Source organism: Aphanomyces astaci (assembly GCF_000520075.1).
Source record: "Aphanomyces astaci strain APO3 unplaced genomic scaffold supercont1.49, whole genome shotgun sequence".
NCBI lineage: Eukaryota > Oomycota > Saprolegniomycetes > Saprolegniales > Verrucalvaceae > Aphanomyces > Aphanomyces astaci.
This window is the reverse complement of record NW_009798312.1, coordinates 64,742-83,620: the sequence shown is the minus strand read 5'-3', so window position 1 is coordinate 83,620 and position 18,879 is coordinate 64,742. Positions and strand designations below refer to the sequence as shown.

At 50.7% G+C, this 18,879-nt stretch overlaps 7 protein-coding genes across 11 annotated transcripts; 3 read left to right on the top strand and 4 right to left on the bottom strand.

Moving 5' to 3' along the window:
- The first annotated feature begins 14 nt into the window (after positions 1 to 14).
- H257_13478 (hypothetical protein) lies at positions 15 to 1,070 on the top strand. Its single transcript, XM_009841000.1, has 3 exons — positions 15 to 74; positions 134 to 554; positions 656 to 1,070. Exons 1-3 carry the CDS (start codon positions 32 to 34, stop codon positions 1,032 to 1,034), a joined length of 843 nt encoding a protein of 280 aa, XP_009839302.1. The 5' UTR covers positions 15 to 31; the 3' UTR covers positions 1,035 to 1,070.
- On the bottom strand, positions 1,025 to 2,190 carry H257_13477 (hypothetical protein). Its single transcript, XM_009840999.1, has 4 exons — positions 1,945 to 2,190; positions 1,768 to 1,890; positions 1,262 to 1,701; positions 1,025 to 1,208 (listed from the first exon to the last, which is right to left on the bottom strand). The coding sequence occupies exons 1-4, from the start codon at positions 2,096 to 2,098 to the stop codon at positions 1,053 to 1,055; spliced, it is 873 nt and encodes a 290-aa protein (XP_009839301.1). The 5' UTR covers positions 2,099 to 2,190; the 3' UTR covers positions 1,025 to 1,052.
- Positions 2,191 to 2,286: 96 nt separating this feature from the next.
- H257_13476 (hypothetical protein) lies at positions 2,287 to 3,840 on the top strand. 3 transcript variants are annotated; one of them, XM_009840998.1, is made up of 4 exons: positions 2,287 to 2,364; positions 2,416 to 2,599; positions 2,656 to 3,654; positions 3,702 to 3,840. In XM_009840998.1, the coding sequence occupies exons 3-4, from the start codon at positions 2,799 to 2,801 to the stop codon at positions 3,764 to 3,766; spliced, it is 921 nt and encodes a 306-aa protein (XP_009839300.1). In that variant the 5' UTR covers positions 2,287 to 2,364; positions 2,416 to 2,599; positions 2,656 to 2,798; the 3' UTR covers positions 3,767 to 3,840. The 3 variants fall into 3 exon arrangements, with proteins under 3 accessions (XP_009839300.1, XP_009839299.1, XP_009839298.1); XM_009840996.1 differs by having other exon boundaries at positions 2,288 to 2,364; positions 2,667 to 3,654; XM_009840997.1 differs by having other exon boundaries at positions 2,416 to 3,654.
- A 130-nt stretch (positions 3,841 to 3,970) lies between these two features.
- Positions 3,971 to 5,226, bottom strand: H257_13475. Of its 2 annotated transcripts, XM_009840994.1 has the most exons (3): positions 4,595 to 5,226; positions 4,400 to 4,532; positions 3,971 to 4,340 (listed from the first exon to the last, which is right to left on the bottom strand). In XM_009840994.1, exons 1-3 carry the CDS (start codon positions 5,219 to 5,221, stop codon positions 4,081 to 4,083), a joined length of 1,020 nt encoding a protein of 339 aa, XP_009839296.1. In that variant the 5' UTR covers positions 5,222 to 5,226; the 3' UTR covers positions 3,971 to 4,080. The 2 variants fall into 2 exon arrangements, with proteins under 2 accessions (XP_009839296.1, XP_009839297.1); XM_009840995.1 differs by having other exon boundaries at positions 3,971 to 4,532.
- Positions 5,227 to 5,596: 370 nt separating this feature from the next.
- On the bottom strand, positions 5,597 to 9,697 carry H257_13474 (hypothetical protein). Its single transcript, XM_009840993.1, has 15 exons — positions 9,652 to 9,697; positions 9,258 to 9,603; positions 9,036 to 9,210; positions 8,816 to 8,981; positions 8,586 to 8,765; positions 8,349 to 8,524; positions 8,155 to 8,290; positions 7,835 to 8,116; positions 7,308 to 7,769; positions 6,957 to 7,246; positions 6,806 to 6,909; positions 6,455 to 6,762; positions 6,244 to 6,400; positions 5,932 to 6,197; positions 5,597 to 5,890 (listed from the first exon to the last, which is right to left on the bottom strand). Exons 1-15 carry the CDS (start codon positions 9,673 to 9,675, stop codon positions 5,666 to 5,668), a joined length of 3,297 nt encoding a protein of 1,098 aa, XP_009839295.1. The 5' UTR covers positions 9,676 to 9,697; the 3' UTR covers positions 5,597 to 5,665.
- Positions 9,698 to 10,034: 337 nt separating this feature from the next.
- H257_13473 lies at positions 10,035 to 13,794 on the top strand. Of its 2 annotated transcripts, XM_009840991.1 has the most exons (13): positions 10,035 to 10,489; positions 10,537 to 10,595; positions 10,650 to 10,724; positions 10,775 to 11,005; positions 11,056 to 11,229; positions 11,280 to 11,447; positions 11,497 to 11,619; positions 11,862 to 11,906; positions 11,963 to 12,256; positions 12,327 to 12,583; positions 12,644 to 12,776; positions 12,866 to 13,277; positions 13,332 to 13,794. In XM_009840991.1, the coding sequence occupies exons 1-13, from the start codon at positions 10,144 to 10,146 to the stop codon at positions 13,559 to 13,561; spliced, it is 2,547 nt and encodes an 848-aa protein (XP_009839293.1). In that variant the 5' UTR covers positions 10,035 to 10,143; the 3' UTR covers positions 13,562 to 13,794. The 2 variants fall into 2 exon arrangements, with proteins under 2 accessions (XP_009839293.1, XP_009839294.1); XM_009840992.1 differs by having other exon boundaries at positions 12,644 to 13,277.
- A 3,110-nt stretch (positions 13,795 to 16,904) lies between these two features.
- H257_13472 (hypothetical protein) lies at positions 16,905 to 18,452 on the bottom strand (the record flags this gene model as incomplete). Its single annotated transcript, XM_009840990.1, has 1 exon — positions 16,905 to 18,452. The coding sequence occupies one exon, from the start codon at positions 18,450 to 18,452 to the stop codon at positions 16,905 to 16,907; it is 1,548 nt and encodes a 515-aa protein (XP_009839292.1).
- Positions 18,453 to 18,879: the final 427 nt, after the last annotated feature.

Below are 18,879 nucleotides of genomic sequence, written 5' to 3'. Positions count from 1 at the left end.
GTCACCCCTCATTAGTTCAGCCCCCAACACGATGTCGAAAGATGAAGCGGCCGAGTCGACTTCCGCTCCACCAGGTTCGTGAAGCAGGTAGACTGACCCGACGGACACATCCCTTCTATGATGTCGTACGTAGCCGTTCCATCCTTGAGCATCACGATCCCGAACTCGTCCACACCCTTTCCTCCCCAAGCGACCCAACAAACGACGTCAGGCCAAGGCCCGTTCCATGCGTCGTTGCCCGTCCTGAACCCGCCGCTGTACTTTGGCATCGTCGAAAGCGAAGTGTTTCGATGCAACAAGTTTGACAGCTCGTCGTTTTCGTTCGTGTCGCAGCTCGGGTTGAACACGGTCGTGTACCTGTCGACCGACGACTTGGGGCGGGAATTGACCGACTTTTTCAAAGAACGCGACGTGATGGTAGTACATCTCGGGTCCAAGTACCGAACCTCCAAGGGCATCACGGAAGGCATGACCAAGGAAGCGATCGAGTGCATCTTGGACCAGCGGCGGTATCCCATCATGGTCATGTGCAAGACTGGCATCCACATCTCGGGGTGCGTACATACATACATCCTTCGTCCCTCCATCCTCCCATCGCTACGACCTCCTTCCTCCCTTGCATCTATACTCATCTCGTTCCGTTTTCCTCTTCTAGCTCCGTCATTGGGTGTCTCCGGCGTCTCCAGAATTGGAGCCTCACCGCCACCATCGACAAGTACCGCAACTTGGCAGGTACGACGAAAACCAAGTTTGAAAACGAGCAGTTCATCGAGTTCTTCGACGTGGACTTGGTCACGTTGCCGCCGCATTTGCCCGACTGGTTCGTGCTCAACCAGCGGCTCATGGACGACGAGCGCGCGGCGATGGGGCACCACGAGTGCTTCCCTGGCGTCCGCGCGTCGCCCTCGTCGGACGAGTATGCGTCGCTACCGGCGTACCAGCGCTACTACTTCAACGCACAAGGCCCGCTAACGTCGCCATCCGTGTCGTTTTCCGAGAAATTGAGCTTGATTGGCGACGACGATGGAGATTAACAACATATATTTTATCCCTCAAGTCAAATCATCGTGGGTGTCCACTTCAATCGACTGCTTGACCTTGAGCAGCAGCGACACCTTCCACGGATCGAGCTTGGTGATCGTGTCAAACTCGTACACGGCGTCGGCAAACCCGTCCGGATCGAAAGACTCGTACGCGTTGGCCATGGCCTACCATGTCGTCGGCACGAAGAACACGAACATGGGGACGAGTATGTATGTACCGTGAGGAATTTGCCCTCGCGCGAGTCGGGAAACGTGTAGTCAATGTCGTTGAACTCGTCGATCTTTTGCTTGACGAGGACAATGTCCTTGGACGACATGGCGCAGATCCCGGCGTTCAGCAGGTGCGACTTGGCGTTGTACTTGAGCAGGTTGCTCTCCATCGACGTCTTGGCAACCTTTTCGTAGATTTCAATGGCCGCGGGGTAGCGTTCGAGTTCCGCCGAGAATTGCGCAACCTTGAGCAACATGGGCTGCGCCGACGACGGCTGGTTTTCACCGATAAAGTAGTCCGCCGCTTGGCTGTAGTTCTCGAGCGCTTCCTGCATCTGGCCCGCTTGTTCGTAGATTTCGGCGATCTGCTTTTGCAGCTTGGCCGCATTTGAGAACCGCCCGGCATCGCATTGCATCGAGATCGCCGTGCGATAGTATGTCACCGCGTCTACATGCGCATGGAACACATGAACACAACATATAGAGCAGACAGGACTTGCAGGGGTATCGTTACCGATGGGGTTCGCCTTTGAGATGGCTTCGGCCGCTTGCTGATAGTACTGGGCCGCGCGGGAGTTCTCTTTCATGCGCATTTGACAATCGGCACATTTGGCAAACGCTTCGCCCGATTCTTGCCCTGGGAAGAGAAGTGTGTCGTGAGATACTACGGAGGTATGTTGGGACTCCGTACATTTCTTGGCAATCTTGTACTGGTTGGCAGCCTTTTCAAAGTAGTCCGACGCATCTTCGTACTTGGACGACGAACTGAAGAGGGAGAACTTGGTTAGGGCCTTCTCGCCCGCGCGGAAGAACTCTTCCGCTTTGATTTCCGCATGAGCTGCCATGCTGTTCGCGTCGGCAAACGGGGCGATTCTACAATGACTACACCGTCAAAATATAATAACATTTCGCGAATTATCACTCGATTGCATTAACAGTAAGGACCGTTTGAAATTGATTTTAAAATCAATTCCTTTTTCTGCTTTATTTATATCCACGTAACTCCAAGAAGCAAACCAGAGTGTTGGTACCCCGTCGAGTGGTGCTTCACTTCATCAACGTCAGCCAGGCTCGCCGAGGAAACGCACGCACGCAGAGCACTAGTCCACAGGTGCAGGATCATGCATGTAATCGTCTAATTACTAGATGTCAAACGATGTAGGACAAAAATGGCCAACAAGGTGAGCTCAGTGTTATGATGGAAGGCGACGATGCCCTATAGACGGAACTTCTATGAACCCGCTCCAGACAGGGGTTGCAAGGACAGTAAATGGACATGTCTTGACAAGCTCAGGCATCCTTTTGCTTGTGCGATCACAGTGTTTACCGCGACCTTGAGACTGCAGGTAAACTCATCACTTCCACTGACACGGAGGTGACAAGATCGCAACCCTTCGATAAGGTACAACGTAGGAGGACTTTAGCGAGAGGGGAGAAGATAGGCTTTGTGCGGTCACTTTTGCTTGTCGTATCCGGCAGATATCCGGATACCGTCCGATTGGCATCTTTTGATTCCCACAAAATCACGAGTGTTCGGCAACCAGCATGAGTGAATTCCGCGACACACAGTCCCGCCGCCGTGAGAATGCGCACTTCGAGCAGAGCGCCATGATGATGGAGGAACCAGAGGGGGGTTTCAGCTTTTCCAACGTCCGTCGCAACGAATTCATCTTGAACAACACAACACAAGCAGCGGGGAATAAGACCAAGAACGCGCCGTTTAAAGTGCAAAAGACTGGGACTACCATCGTTGGCCTCGTGTACAAGGACGGGATTGTCCTTGGAGCGGATACCCGCGCCACGGGCGGAAGTACCGTGATGGACAAGAACTGCGAGAAGATCCATTACATTGCCCCGAATATCTACTGTTGTGGGGCCGGGACTGCCGCGGACACGGAGAACGTGACGCAAATCATCTCGTCCGCGTTGGAGCTGCATCGCTTGAATACGGACTCTCAATCCCGCGTCGCGACTGCCATGACCTTGTTGAAGCAAAAGCTGTTTCAATACCAAGGCCACTTGAGCGCCGCGCTCGTGCTGGGCGGACTCGACGTGACCGGTCCGTCGCTGTACACGATTTACCCCCACGGAAGTACCGATCGTCTCCCGTTCGTGACAATGGGAAGTGGGAGTTTGGCCGCCATGGCTATCTTTGAAGCAGGATACCAGGACGATTTGGACGAAGCGTCGGCCAAGAAGCTGGTGCAACAAGCGATTTTGGCGGGTATCTTCAACGACTTGGGCAGTGGAAGCAACGTGGACATCCTCACGATCAAGCGCGATGCGGCCGGCCAAGTCATTGTGGAAAAGGAGTTCAACATCATCAAGCCCAACGAAGTGAGCGTCCTCCGCAACCAGATCAACCGAAACGTCGTCACCAACATCCCTCGCGGCGCCACGCGTACGTCGATTTCCTCGTGTGTTTGTGTTATTCTAACGTTGATGTAGGTGTTGTGCGCCAACACTTCGAGCCCCTGGTGGTCGTGGAAGACGGCACGCCCATGGATCTTTAACTTGCGCCCGCGTAGCTGAAGGGTCGACCAACAACCTCCTCTAATACATTGTCCAAGGACGTTGACACTTACCCTTTCTTGTTTGTGGCGTTTATAGTGCTTTGTGATGAGTTGATTCCTTTCTTAGGAATCAACTAACTACAGTAGCTCTGAGATGTGGTGCAGTCTGAAATCTGCCACGACGTAGTGCCACCACACTAGAGTCGCAGCGATACGGTCGCAAGTCGTCGTTGTGGTCATGTACTGCGTCGAAGCTTGCTGTCCTTTTAGCGAAGCCAAGACCAAAGTATGCATGCATTGTCGTTAGGGGCAGCCTACAAGATGATCTGCGCCGTGAGCCCCAGTCGGGCCACGTCCGCGTCCGGGATGGCAAAGACAGGGTGGACCTTCTTGATGGCGGCAAATGCTGGCTGGTCGTCAAAGTACCCGAGCATGCTGAGGCCGCAAATGCCGAAAAACGTGTGGAAGATATCGCTGACGTTGCCGGGGCGGTCGGCGATGCCGCCGTCATCCTTGTCTTGGCAGTTCAATATGAATTGAATCAACTTGTCCTTGTTGATCCAGTGCAATTTGCCTACGCGTCACATGATAGTGGAGAGACGAGAAATAAATGATATATATCTGTGTGTGTACCCATCATGACAAGACACGAAATGTTCCACCAGCTATAGCACACGTCGGCTTGCTTTTCAGGACGGCCGTTCAGACCACCGGAATCGCATTGCCGCTCGCAGAGCCACCAGCCCAAACTGTCCACGTCCACGTACTGCAGCATCATGATGGCCGTGAGAGAGCGTCATGTAGATGATGTCGAGGGCGACGTCGTACCTTATCAAGCTGGTGGCCCATAGAAAGCGCACCCACAGCCGTGAAAATGTGACCGCCGTGCGACTCGCAGCCGGGGATGTTGCCAAACCCTGCGTCAAAGTTCTGGCATGTCTTGATGTGTGCCATGGCGGCGTCCATGTTGATGCGATGCTCTTGCTTGAGGATCTTCAGCACACTCAACGCGCAGTACGTGTACTTGGTGTCGACCTCGCCGTGGATATCGCCGACGAAGGACCCGTCCGGCTGCTGCAACGACACGACAAAGTCGGTGGTTTCTTGCGCGAGGATGTGGTCTTCCTTCCCCAACATCACAAGCGAAAGCACTGCGTGACACGTGTAAAGCAAGTGTCGGTCGTGGCCCACATTCCCGCCGAAGCCGCCGTTAGGGTGCTGGCATGCCAGAAGCCATTGAATGAGCTCGTCCGGAATGTGGTGGGCTTTGCCCAATGCACAGAGACTTCCCGCCGCCCAGTAGAACGCCGACACGCGCAAGTGTTCGCTGAGGCAGCTCTCCAGACTCTCTTTCTGTTTGGACAGATTGGCCAAGTACTTCAGATGCGTCGCGAGGAAGAACGTGTCATGCTGCTGTGGCGTTGTCATCTCGAATAAAATCGAAGCGGGTTCCATTTAACGCCTTTCAGAAAAATGTCACTTTAATTTAAGAAAAATGTTGTGCTTTTCAGTCAAATTTGCCTGTTTTTGGCCACGTGAACTATCCGGATAACGTTACTTCCTTTGCCTGGGATTGATGAAATCGCCAACTAATCGAGAAAAGGAGTATGATTGGCTACAACGAATGAATGTTGCAATTCATTGGCTACAACGAATGAAGGCTGCAATATGATTGGCTAAATAGATTGATTGTAGTATTGCAGTCACAACGGTACCTCTTCAACTTAGTTATATATGAAATTTCGAAGGTCCGGCGATTGTTCGGCGGTTGAAATTCAACCAACCGCCGGAGGAAATTTTGATCTAACAATAAACAAACCACAATAAAAGTTCTCGAAAAAACCACGTTGATTTCAAAATTATATCGTTGAAATGCTAAAACTGACATGTGCAATCTTACTACTTTTTCAACTTTGCAATACGTTCCCCCACACGTTTGTCCATTTCTTCCTTCGCTAGGCGCTTGGCTTCTTGGAGGGAAAGTTTCGGCAACGGAGCCTTGACATCCAATCTCTTGGCCTTCTTGGAGCTGGACGATGCGACCGGTGTCTTGCGCTTTTTTTCGGGCGTAACATCCATGGCCTCCATCGCTGCTTTGGCAGCAACCTCCGCAGCTTGGCCAGCCTTTGGCGACATAAGCCATCGAAATATTGACATACATGTACCTGCACAGCCGCCGCTTCGGCTGCTTCCCGACGGGCAGCTTCATCCTTCACTTGCATTTCCATGTCCAATTTCGACTTGGCCATGGCCTCGTTTTGACGACGCCAGTGCTCCTTTTCTTGGGCCAGAGCCTGCGCCTGGTCTTTCATGCGCTGCAGTTCTTGCTCCAGCTGCTGCGTTTTGCGCTCTTGGTCCGTCAACGTCGCCTGCAATTGCTCGGTCTCGCGGGTCTTTTCGCGAATGACGCTGGACATGGTCGTTTCCAGCTCTACAACCCATGAGGTTAATCTGTTATCCACAGACTACTCGTGTACTGGCAGTTTGCGCTTGGTGGGACAAGATGTCTTCGCTCAATTTTTCCCGCAACGCGCGTTCCCGCTCGACCGCTTTCAACGCTCGGTCCTTCTCCAAACTCAACTGTTTCGCCTTTTCTTTCGCGATTTCAGCAGCTTGGACCTCTCTTTCTTTGGCCTGGGGTTGGCATGAGCTATGAATGACCCTCGTAAATCCTACAGGGGTACGTACCTGAAGGATGATTTGCTGCTGCTCCAAGCGGGCCTGAATCGCTCGAAGTTCGCTCTGCAGCTTGTTTTGCTTTGTGGAGTTTTCCTCAATCAAGCGTTGGGCATCTTGTCGCTCTTTCGAGGCCAGTTTCAGTCCTTCGGCTTCAGCTCGCTTCTTTTCCTCGGCTAATTCGATTGCCTTTTGTTTCGCCAGCTGCAGCTCACGTTCCAATGCTTGGGTCTTTGCCTCTTGCGACGACAACTCATCCAGCAAGTGCTTCGATTTGGTCTCCTTTTCCAACAACTTGGAGTGCATTTCTTGCTCCCGCTCTAACAAGACTAAGCACGAGTAGATTATAGATGAAGCGCTTACTTGCGGCTAAAGCCTGGGATTGCTTTACTTGATTCGCCAACGCTTCCGTTCGTTGCCGTTCTGTCTCTGCAGCGTTCATCAAGGCGGCTTTTTCGGTTTCCTTGCTACAAAAGTTCACGAGATTTAGCGCGCGAATTCGTACATTACGCACGTGTTGATTGTCTTGAGCTGCATCATTAGCGTGGCCAGGTCCGCTTTTAGAGATTGCATGATCTTCTCGTGCTTGATTTGGTGGCCGTCGCTCAACTGGGTGCACGTTCGAAGCAAGTGTTCGTCGTACAGTCGTTCCAGGGCGTCCACTGACATTGGGATAGCTCCGATGATAGCCTCGTTCAACGAGTGCATCAGCGCGTCTTTTGCAACTTTGTACCGCGCAGACGCTTCCCGGGCGGCAGAGTCCTTGGAGGCCGATTGGTTTTGCTTGCTATACGCGTCTTGCAACTAGGGCAATATAGAAACTTAAACCAGGAGTTCGTAAGGTATATATATTCAATATACGTACTTGTTGCGTGTACTCTGTGACAGCGTTTCCAAAATGCACCATTTCTTCTTGAGGAAAGCTCCACCCTTGCATTTGGCTTGCGATATCCAGGACGACACGTTCCTTTGATTCGTGGATTCGTTCCCGCAGCTTTTGATCGGGCATTGGCAGCACAATCACTTGCAGTTCCTTTTCCAACAAGGACTTGGCTGTGCCAATGAACTGGAGGACCACACGACGGATGTGAAACGTGTACTGGCGCTTCAGGTCGTCCAGCAACTGCGCGTGGAACTCGCGCATCTCTTGCTCAATGTCGACCTCGTCCACAGCAGGGTTTGGCTCGCCAAAATCGAACGACGCATGCAAACGAAGCAATTCCTCTTCGAGCATCGAAATGGTAAACGGCGTGCCGCTTGCAATTTGCTTGTCCAGCCAAGTCGTACCCTTGCTCTTCAATTCACTTTTGCAAGACGACAATTGAGCCTACAATACCAAATTGTGACTTGAAAACATGGGTCATTCAATTCATACAAGCCCAAAGAGCTTACCAGCAACTTGGACGAGCGTTCACGAATCGCGCGTTCATTCAAATGCTGAAGTCGCTCCTTCAGTGCCAATCCTTGCTGCTCCAAGCGACGGATGTCATTGTCAAACGATCTCAACGTCGTCTTGGGGCACTTCTGAAGCGATACCACGGCGTCATGGACAATGGCGTCGCACTGCTGCGAAAGCGCCGCTGGGGCCACAGGGAGTGCGGCTTCGAGTTGTTTGATGTTGTCGCTGATGGAGGTGCTAGAACGGTCGACAAGGGTGTGGAAGTGTTGCAAAATCTAACACAAAAGTGAGACAAATACACCTCGAGAAATACCTTTTCGTTATTGGACTTGGATGCCAATTCGAGTTCGCGCTCGACAAACAAGTGCAGGGCCTTGTGGCACTCGTCCGCCACGTCCGACGGAAACGATCGCAAGGTTTCCAACGTTCCTTGCACCAACTTGACCAGCCTAGAGTAGATTGGTATGGTCATTGACGATTTTTACAACATGGAATCAAACAACGTACCCAAGGTGCACTTGAGCTGTAAATGCTTGCGTGTCGACCAACGACGGCAGTTCCAGTTGCGCCTTGCAAAAGTTGCGGATAGCATCTTCTGCATGCAATTGAATCTTCTTCCCTTCCGCCCGCCGCATCGACGAGTAAATAGACTCGGGCATGATCACTCGGTTGTCGTTCAGGCTCTTCCGTTGTCATGTTAGAAACATCCCGACGAAAGGAATATATAAACGAAACCCTGTGTACCTCTGCAAAGAGTGGCATCATGTCGGCCAATTTACGGCCCGTCAGGGGCTGCTGATTGAACAGCATCGGGTCCTGCAGCTGCTGTGACATGGTTTTTCTCAATTCGCGCAGCTTGCTTTGGAAGGACGGCTGCAGCTGCTCAAATCGAATGCGTTCGCTCAGCTGGGCAGTGCTCACCACCTATTGAGTCGATGAATACAGTGGTTGGGTTACTTCAACACATTTTGTACCGGCAATGGGAACAGCCAAATGCTAATGCTTTCAAACGCCTCGCTCAACTCATGCCGCGCAAGGTTGCGGTTGCTAACTTCTTTGGACGCGCCTTTTTCCTTCTTAAAGAGCGTATCGTGCACTTCGGTTGGACTCGTGTTGATGAAATTCCAGTCGCGAAAGACGCTACGTAGGACGACGCATGAGGCGGGAGTTGGACTTTCGAATGGACACACGTACATGTGGAGATGGCCAAACACCTTGCGCGTTTCTCCTTCTGCCAATTCAACATTTTGGGCAGCTTTGGCCAGGACAGCGAGCAAATTAAGCATGCGGTCGGCTTGGAGAGAGTCCTTCCAGTTGAAAATCACGACTTTGGATGCCAACAGCACTGGAGACACCAAGCGGGAATCGTCTGCAAGGAGAATACGTTAGATCGATGCGTGCATACGTTCACCGTACATGTGATATCGCGATCGCCTTGTCCTTCAGCATCGACAAACCCAATGCTCATGTTGGGGCTTGAAACAGGCGGGCAGCCGTTGATTCGACTAAACGCCTCCAACGGCATGAAGTGGCTCGAGAGGTCGACACCTTGAGTACACGGTTCCTTTTCGTTGGAGATACGAAACAAGTCTTGTTGGTTCGCGAGGAGGTTCATCAGGAACGACTTTCCCTGGCGCGCCGCCCCAAAGATACTGATCAAGTTGACATTGTGCCTTTCTGGCAGCGCATGAAGCACCTTGAGCGACGTAGACGGAGACACCGTCATCTTCCCATCTCGGTCCATTCCTAACCACTTGACTGCCTACACTCCAGAGTAATTACGCCTCGTTCCACATGTAGAGCTGCGTACCTGCATGTTGGACGTGGATGTCATTTCGCGCTCACGGGATCAAAATTGAAGACTGATGATGTAGATCTAAAACATAAAAATCATCCAATACCTTGTAAAATGTATACCAGGTTTGATTTTTAATTTTTCCCACACTTTGTAGCATTTTGATTGGTTGGAATTCAAAAATATTGCCGCCCCCTTTCTCCCAACACACTTTGAACCTAGAGACGTGGTACAAACTTACTATCTGTATCGTTCCGCGGCGGTCCGTGTGCGCATGTCCTTTCCTCCAAGCATGCCACGCGAAAACGATATCATGCACGACATGCCATCGTGCCCACGATGACGAGCATGATACATGGGTACCCATTGTCGTTCGAAGCATGACGTGATGATGCTTGTCGTCGTCGACAAATCAGATCCCGGACGACCAAATCAATCTCTTCACAGTAAAGTGGGTGCACAAGATCGATTGATTTTGTTCCTCTCCATCAGTCCGAGAGTAACATCATGGCGACGGTTGCCGACATTGTACAAGACATATTGAATGCGGAGACCTTGCCAATCGCCGGCTCCACCTTCCTGGCGCTCATCCAGAAGTTGGTGGATCACGCTGAACACCTCGAACAGAACGTGTCCGACTTGAACGAACAACTCGACAACCTCCGCGAACAAGTGTCGCTGGGGAATGCTGCGACCGTCATCCAAGCGGGGTTTCGTGGGGCCAAAGATCGCGATACTATCATGCGGGCCAAGCAGTTTCAGCAGCAAGGAACGTGCGTGCTCAAGAAGTACTTGCTCAAGAAGGATCGTGTACCTGGCATGCACAAACTCGACACATTGCACGGCGATATCGGTACGTCCCCATCACGTAAAAATTCATTCCATTATGCGCTGCTTTAGCGCCGAACTTTCGTCGCCTCAAGGACTCTCCAATCTATGGCAGTGCTCAGCCATCCGAAGTACACCTCACCCCCCCCATGTTAACATGCAGCATGCTCATGTCCATTTTATAGGCAGGAATCAACCACATTTTGGATACGGTCACTGCCGACGGGTACTCAAAAGTGGTGTGGGTGACGTTGCGCGACGTACGCTTGTCCTTGTCATACACCGGTAGTTCTCCATTCTCATGGTGTAGGAAGCTGTGATCTTCGTCGACGGCACTCCTTTCACGGCGCGGCGAAGCGGGAAATTGAACGACAACGACTTGGTGCCAGGCATGACAGGACACAACATCAGCGTGCTCGAATTGTCGCTCAAGAATAGCTTGGTGGACCAGTTGAACCTGTCGGACCACAAGTTTGAGTATTGGCACGAGCCGACGCTGCTGTGCAACGAGCTCGCTGTGAGCACCGTCGACCCTTCCCACGTACTACAACCCTTTCAACCGCACACCACCTTGATCACCATTGCCTGTAGGTCTTGACGTTGCCAGAACTCATGAGCCGCATCCAACATCCTGGCATTCAGTCATTGACGTACCATCGGGCGCCCATCGACCGCGAAAACTTCCCCGAACATTCCATCGTGGACCGACTCGTCGATTGGCTTCGCAGCGCAGATGCAACCACAGCGCTGGTTTTCAACTGCCAGGTGGTTTGGTCCCACAATGGTGGCTTGCGATGGGTGACATGTGGCTGTAGAAAGGACGAGGGCGCACCACCACGGCCATGTCGCTGGCGTATTTGATCTGGTCTGCGCCTACCCAAGTCCAATCGCCATTGGATGCTCACGACCACCCCGACTCGAGACTTGTTCGTGCCATGACGATGGACCCTCGAAATGCAGACTACAAGCACGGGCTGTACAAGGTATTGGAGGGTTTCACCGACTTGGAATAGCCACGAGCTGTGGTCCTAGGTCATCCTCGCGCTATGTGACAAATTGGAGAACGGCGTTCGAACCAAAGGGTGGATTGATAACGTCATCGACGACGCGTCTGTCATATACAACATTCGCCTCGTTATCAACGAGTACCGCGCGGTGAGGTCCCATCTTGACGTAGTATTGGACTGGCTGTTGTGCTATCGATTTTTTGTACTGAATTTTGTATATAAAAAAAGCCATGACACGAATTTGTTAGTTGTTGATTGGTTGAACTGATGCAATCTGATTGGCTAAATACTTTTTCCGCGTCTTCTGCACATTTGCGTCTGGATATAAACACACAACAATAATAATATACTACTATTCGTTTTCCTAACGTGTCGTGCAACGTATGCTAGAGATCACTGGAAGAAGCCAAGCCGGCCAAACGCTCGTTTTACTTGGTAAACCTCTTTTCCATATATATTTACATGATCATGGACTGACTTGATATTCATAGCATCGCGCGTGTCGGCTTCTGGAGCGCTACTTCTACTTTATCGTGTTTGGGTCGTACTTGACCAGTGCGTCGACGGATTCCGTACCGTACTCGACGTGGCTCCAAAGCCACACGGACTTGTTCCGACTCTTGGACACCATGGGGGGCGCCACGTACCCGTCCAGCAAGGTGCTGAAAAATAACATTTTGAAGTTCGACCACTTTCCAGGGCTGAATCGGTTGCCGATGATATTGGGGCCGAACGTGCCCAATTTTCGCCAAGTGGGGGATTTTCCCATCTTTGGCACGGCGCAGGTTGGTTGGATGTTGAGTTGTCCCATGGATCGTTTTTCTATCATGACGTGGACGATGATGATTTCTTCAGGTGTATCAAGAAGGCATTGCGGATGTGTTGCAGCACCTGCGCACCGTTGGTCACCCAAAGGCGATCTGGATCAACCTGCGCGAAGAAGTCATCTTGTACGTGGCCGGTCGGCCGTTTGCCGTGCGCAACCAAGGCAATGTGTTTCTGAACGCAGAGTACCCTGGCATCGAAGTGAATGAAATCACAGCCATCGAAGCCACGCTCAAGAAAGAACTCATGGAAAAAGTGACGAAAAGCAACGGACTGTTCAAGCACTTGTACGTCTGGTTGTGTCAGCGTTGGACATGCGTGTTGTGTTGACGACGACGATGCATTAGGCACGAGCCGCGCGAGTACGTGACAGAGGAATCGTTTGACGTGATCTCGCCTGAAAACGACATTTTCACGCTCGAAGATGCGTACCACGCCGTGCGCCGCGCCGGTTTTGATGTCCGCTACGCGCGCATTCCAGTACTTACCAAACTGCCTGCTCTTGAGATATATATATATATGGATCGATATGCCATCCGTCGATCGAAACCAATCGTTTTCATTGGTAGGTCTCGGACGAAATTGCCCCAGAGGAAAAAGATTTTGACGACCTCGTGCGGCTCTTGGGCCCGATCTTCACGTCCGAAGTCGGCAGTTTGCACCCCACGGCGATCGTTTGCAATTGCCAAATGGGCCGCGGACGGACCACGACCATGCTCGTGTGCATGTACATGCTTCGCGCTGTCGTCGCCGGCGCCGTGCCGTCGACAGTCGAGCCGAAATCATCGGCGCACTTTGGCGTGATTGACGAGTTGGTTGCTGTCCTCGACAACGGCAACGAGAGTCTCAACTTGGTCAACTACGCCGTGGACATGGCCGACCACGTGCAAAATCTTCGCGATTGCATCGAGTCGTGCCGCGATTTAACCAAGGAGAACGGGTTGTCGGTGGAAAAGCAAGAGTATTTCATGCAGCGAGCGGGTACGACTGTCGTTTCGAGTGTTGTTGATCGATACATTAAGTATGACCTTGTAGTGAACTACTTGGAGCGGTACTTTTACCTGATCTGCTTTGCCTCGTACATTCTGGACCAACAACCCAAGCAGTTTCAAACGCTATTTGTCAACTGGATGTGCTCGAGATACGACAATGCGCTGTACGCGCTGCTGGACAACCTGAATTTCGACGACAAGAACGACGACGTTGTGTCGTCCATGCGCTGGCGATGGCGGCGAAAGCGAAAGATGGTCTACCGCTTGGAGTAAATAAATTCGCTGCCCGATTGGACGACCTAGGCAAAGAAAGGCACCGAAGGGCACGTCTGCGAGAGACAAGGGTTGTAGCAAGTCTCAAGGATTTCTTTCTGTTGCTATACGTAAGGGCCGAGTTCCGTGCCACATTTACAGGTCCCTCGTTGGAGCCTCGTTGGAGGACTTCGATTTGCAATTATAATACCGTTTTGTAAAGATTAAATGACTTGTTTGTGGAAACACTTCTGCTTATGAACCAATCAGAGTGTACATCAGGGTTTCTTTGCCATATAATTGGTCAAGACGATCATTTTTGTCGATATCGACTCACAAGACGATCATTTTTGTCGATATCGTGTCAAACAACTCGTGTCACCATCAGTTTAATGCTCATGTCAGCAGTTTATCGCTTATTGAAGTCGACATCGAATGACGAATGGTCGATGCGAATTTCTTGTTAAGCTTAGGAAGGACCAGCAGCATCACTACTACTTAATGGCTTCGGTGGACCCAAGGTCCTTCCAAGTCAAAATGAGCAAGTGATGGGTAAAACTACCGTCAGTAAGAATCATATTATCGGGGCATAACGTTAGTCAAAAGTTTGACCAAATCAAGTCGTTTGCCCGCGACGTTTCGGGGTTTCGGGATCGACGAGTAAATTGCTGTAAACGACCTATTTACAGTAACGTTACCAGTAGTTGACGAGCTTGGCCCATGTGATTACTTGGTTTATGCCAAGATGCAAAACTAGTAAGACGCATTTCCACCAGAGCGCCCACTACGCCAAGAACAACCATTACCTATATATGCTGCGACAAGACGAGGACCAAGTCGTACTGCATGACCATCGTCCAGGCTTAAGCTTGCGGATAGGAGCAAGGGATCGCATTCTAGTACTGTCGCGCACAATCCAATAGCTGCAGGCAATAAACCTTTGGAACACTATCTATCCACTTGCTCAGCAGCCAATTGAAAATGTATCCACTTGCTCAGCAGCAAATTAACCTTTGGAACCACTTGCACTACTGATAGATAGTCTTCCAAAGGTTTATTGAGACGGCAACGCACTTCATCGAAGCTTTCAATCGTTGCATCACTGGAGTCTTGGGGTGGTCAGCCCAACGACGAGTTGACAAATGGATCGTACTTCACACTCGCGATGTCGAAGGAGGCAATTCCAAGCGTTTCCTAGCACAAACAAGTGCGAGATCGAGGTATATATATACTTCTGGTCAACGCAAATCGTCATGACAATATTAGACGAATCAGCAACAACAACAACGTGAATTCCTTTACATTCCATTCAATACATTTGTTATCATACTACTTCAAGTCAGCCATCAAGTCTTTGATCAGGAACTCGATCTTTCATCATGCGATGTGCAGCATAAAGTGATTCATGTAATTCCCGGCCAGCAAATGGCCAATCACAATCATCCATGGACGATGATAGGACAAAATTAGGTACTCTTGTATCGCATACTTGTAAGATTTAATATTCTGCTTGTCCAACATGTTATACAGTTTTTATATTAGTTGCACTTCTAAATTTAATTACTTGAATACTTTATACATATCATTATTCAGAGGTTCTGAGGATTTTGTCACCCAAATCAGGTATACATTATTCAAGTGACTTACTGGCCGGGAATTAAATTCACACAGGGAAATTTCAATTTTAGAAATTCGACGAGCAAATTGACCATGCGATACAAATGATGGGACCTGCATAAAGTTATAAAGCTCGTCACGATCTTCAAAATGCATGTTTTCGCAGCCTCATTGGATGAATGGTTGACGAGTTATGGCACTCAGAAAGTAGGCCAAGCTGGCCGGGAATTACATGAATCACCTTAGAAAATCATGGCACAAAAACATTTCCAATTGGCTGCTGAGCAAGTGGATAGATAGTGTTCCAAAGGTTTAATGTAGCAAAGAGAATAGAACGATCCTATTGGCCAGTTATTTTCACTTTTCTATCATATAATTGGACAGAAATTTGGTCAGGTAGCCTGCCTTACGAAGTCATCAATAGATGCGTTTAAAGGAAATTAAATTATTCCTTACAAAGATGAAGCTTCATTCAATAAATGTTGAACTATTTCAGATCGATTTATGGAATACGTAAGGCAGCTCACCTTGCGAGCCTACTAAAACCTACTGTTTCACCTTACGAATTCTGTATTAACGTTATGTAGAACGTGTGACTTGGTGTTGTATCGATCTTAGCTCTAATTCAAAAGTTATTCGGGTGTGAATATCAACAATCTCGATTGGCTGATGTGAAATCAAATCCGTGCCACTATATCCGAAATTTTTTCCTGTTTTTGCACAGCATTTATTGGAATATGCGGACAACTACACAACAAAAATTTCAACACCATCGTGGCCTCTTGCGATGAACGGGCTTGCTTGAATCTTCCAACGCAGCGACGATTTGGAAATGAAGTGCTTGGCACACATGGGAAATTGTTGTTTTCCGGGAAAACTTACTACTTGCGCGCGAACGCCAAAGTCATCAATTTATTAGTTGTTAGAGTGGTGTATGATATTTCAGAGGTCATATTTTGTGTATGATTGGTTTAAAATTCACTAATGACGTTTGTGGCACGGAACTATGCCCATACGTATAGTACATAACCTTCCACTGACGGCATGAACCATGCTTCCCGAAGAGCTACAATCGTACAAAGCAATTTGTACACGTATACAAGCACTCGCCTGAGTTTTGACTTTACATTAAAGTCAACCATATGGTGAAGAAAAATGGAGGTGTTTGATTGGTCAAAATCACACTAATTATGTTGGTTTCACTGGTGGGAGTTGAAGTTTATAGGGAGTAAACGGTGTCGATACTTGACCAACTAAGACCGTACTTGAACAGGATCATTTCTATAGTGCAGTCATCTTTACTTTGTTTTCCAAAGTAGACGATACCAATAACTTTGAGGATCGGAAGTGACCCCCTTCGTTGACTCGGGATGTCGGCGCACGTGCTGTGGACGCAAGTCCGGGTCGTGGCTGTTGATGAACGTCCACTGTTGCTATTCCAAGACAGTGTGAGCGGAGGTGGGTGTTATGAGAAGTTATTCGTTTTTTCATTTTATTGCTCAATCCTTCCTACTTTCCTTGTGCCCTCCACTTGCTCCCTTCCACGACTTCTATCTGTGGCCTGCCACTGTGGTAGTGCCACAGTGAACAACATCCTCCTTTCCAACATCTAGTCACTCAACGCGCCGTAAAACCATGCGTTCCCACTCCGCCCTTCCCCCTCACTTAACGTTATCGAAGAGTACATGTGCGCTTGACATTGAAACTGCTTTCTTTAGACACTACTATATCTCTCTGTCATACAGTCCTAAAGGTCCTTGTCCACGGGGGTCTTGACAGTGGTGGCATCCTCTTCGACGTCGCAGTGCTTGTGCTGGTGGAACAAAAACTCAATGTCTTCCAGCAAAATGTTCTTGGTCTCGGGGCAAAAGTAGTAGACAAACACGCCCGCACACGAGCAGAGTGCGGCAAAGAGGAAGAAGACGCCGTTAATGTTCAAGTACGGAAACAGCTTGGGGATGCCAATCATGAGCGCGCCCATGGTCCAGTTGGTCATGGTCGACAGCGACACGGCCATGGCCCGCACGCGCATGGGGAAAATTTCCGCGGGGTAGATCCAGCAAATGGGGCCCCAGCTGATGGCAAAGTTGAAGATGAAGAACCCCGTGGCGACGATCATGACCCATCCGGCCGACTTGTCGCACTGCAAGTCGCTCGTGTCGCCCTGGCAGCCCACCGTGAACGACGTGGCCGACACCAAGTGGCCGACGACCATGCCCGCGCCGCCCAACAAGAGCAAGCTGCGACGCCCGTACCTATCGACCCAGTACATGGCCGGGATCGTGCTGACAAAGTTGACGATCTGGAGGATCAGCAGCGACGTGAGTCCGTCGCCCAGCACGTCCTTGAAGATCTGGCCGCCGTACACAAACACGGGGTTGATGCCCGTGGCTTGCTGGAGCAGCTGCAGCGCCATGGCGATGAACACGCGACGGCGCACGGACGGGTGGAACACGTCGGCCCACGACGTGGCGTGGGTGCCTTCTTCCGCGAGCGCGTCGCCGATGGCCTTGAGCTCGTCGTCGACGTGGGTGGTCTTGCGGAGGCGGGTGAGCGTGGCTTCCGCCGCGTCGCGGCCCTTATGTTTGTACACCCATCGGGGACTCTCGGGGACGCAACAGATGCCGGCCATGACGATCACGGGGAACGCCATAGCCACGGCGTTGGTGGTGCGCCATCCGTGCTCCGTATTCTCCACGGCGATGTTGACGATCCCCGCGAGCAAGATGCCCGTGACGAGGGACATCTGCATGAACCCCGAGAGCATGCCGCGCAGTTCCTTGGGCGCCATTTCGGCCCCGAAGATGGGCAACGAGAATGACGAGATGCCCACGCCCATGCCTTGGATCACGCGCGCGATCAGGGACATGGTATGCCCCCCTCTTCGCGTGAACACCAGGATGCACGTACCGATGCAGAACAGGAACCCTGCGCTGAAGATGGTCATGCGGCGACCAAACTTGTCCGCCACCACACCGCCCACGTACGCGCCTAAGATGCACCAGATGTAGTACAGCACGTTGAACAGCGTCGTAAAGTTGAGCCAGTTGGCTGGCAGGTCCGCTGCCGTCGACGTGCACTGGAGGTATGTGTTGCCGTCGTAGGCGACGCAAAAGTCGTTCAAGAACGAATCCATCACCAGGACGCCCCCCGTCATGCCTAGATCGTAGCCAAAGAAGATGCCGCCCAGCGACGCAAACACACACACGACCACGGCGTACATCTTGGAGCCTTCCGTGGGCGTGGACGTGGTGCCGTCACCCGCGGCCTCGATGAACACCCCTCCGCCTGCCATGGTGGTCAAGTAGAAGGATGTGGAAAATGAATGATCTTTGTCGCTTTGCCTCCAATCGTCTAGCCTGACGTTAAGGCGACTTGAACGTGGAAGTTCGATGTCGTGATGTGGAAATTGTTGTGAAACCACGTGGTTTTGCAATGCTAACAGTTGTTGAAGGGATTTGAGTGGTCAAAGATTGCGTTAATGCGAGCTGGCAAGGCTTCTGGGACATCGGCAGAGATATTTGAGTTTAACGTTTAGAATTTCGCGTACCAAACCGAGGTTCGAGTTGAGTTGGCCTTGGTACTGTCTTGATTTGAAAGGCACGGACAGCATATCATCGTTGGAAGCCGCACATACCAGTAAGCTTACTAACTGTAAGTACCGTGACTGGTTGCTAAGTACTGTACGAAGTACTACTCTGTCCCAAATTACCTCCACGTTT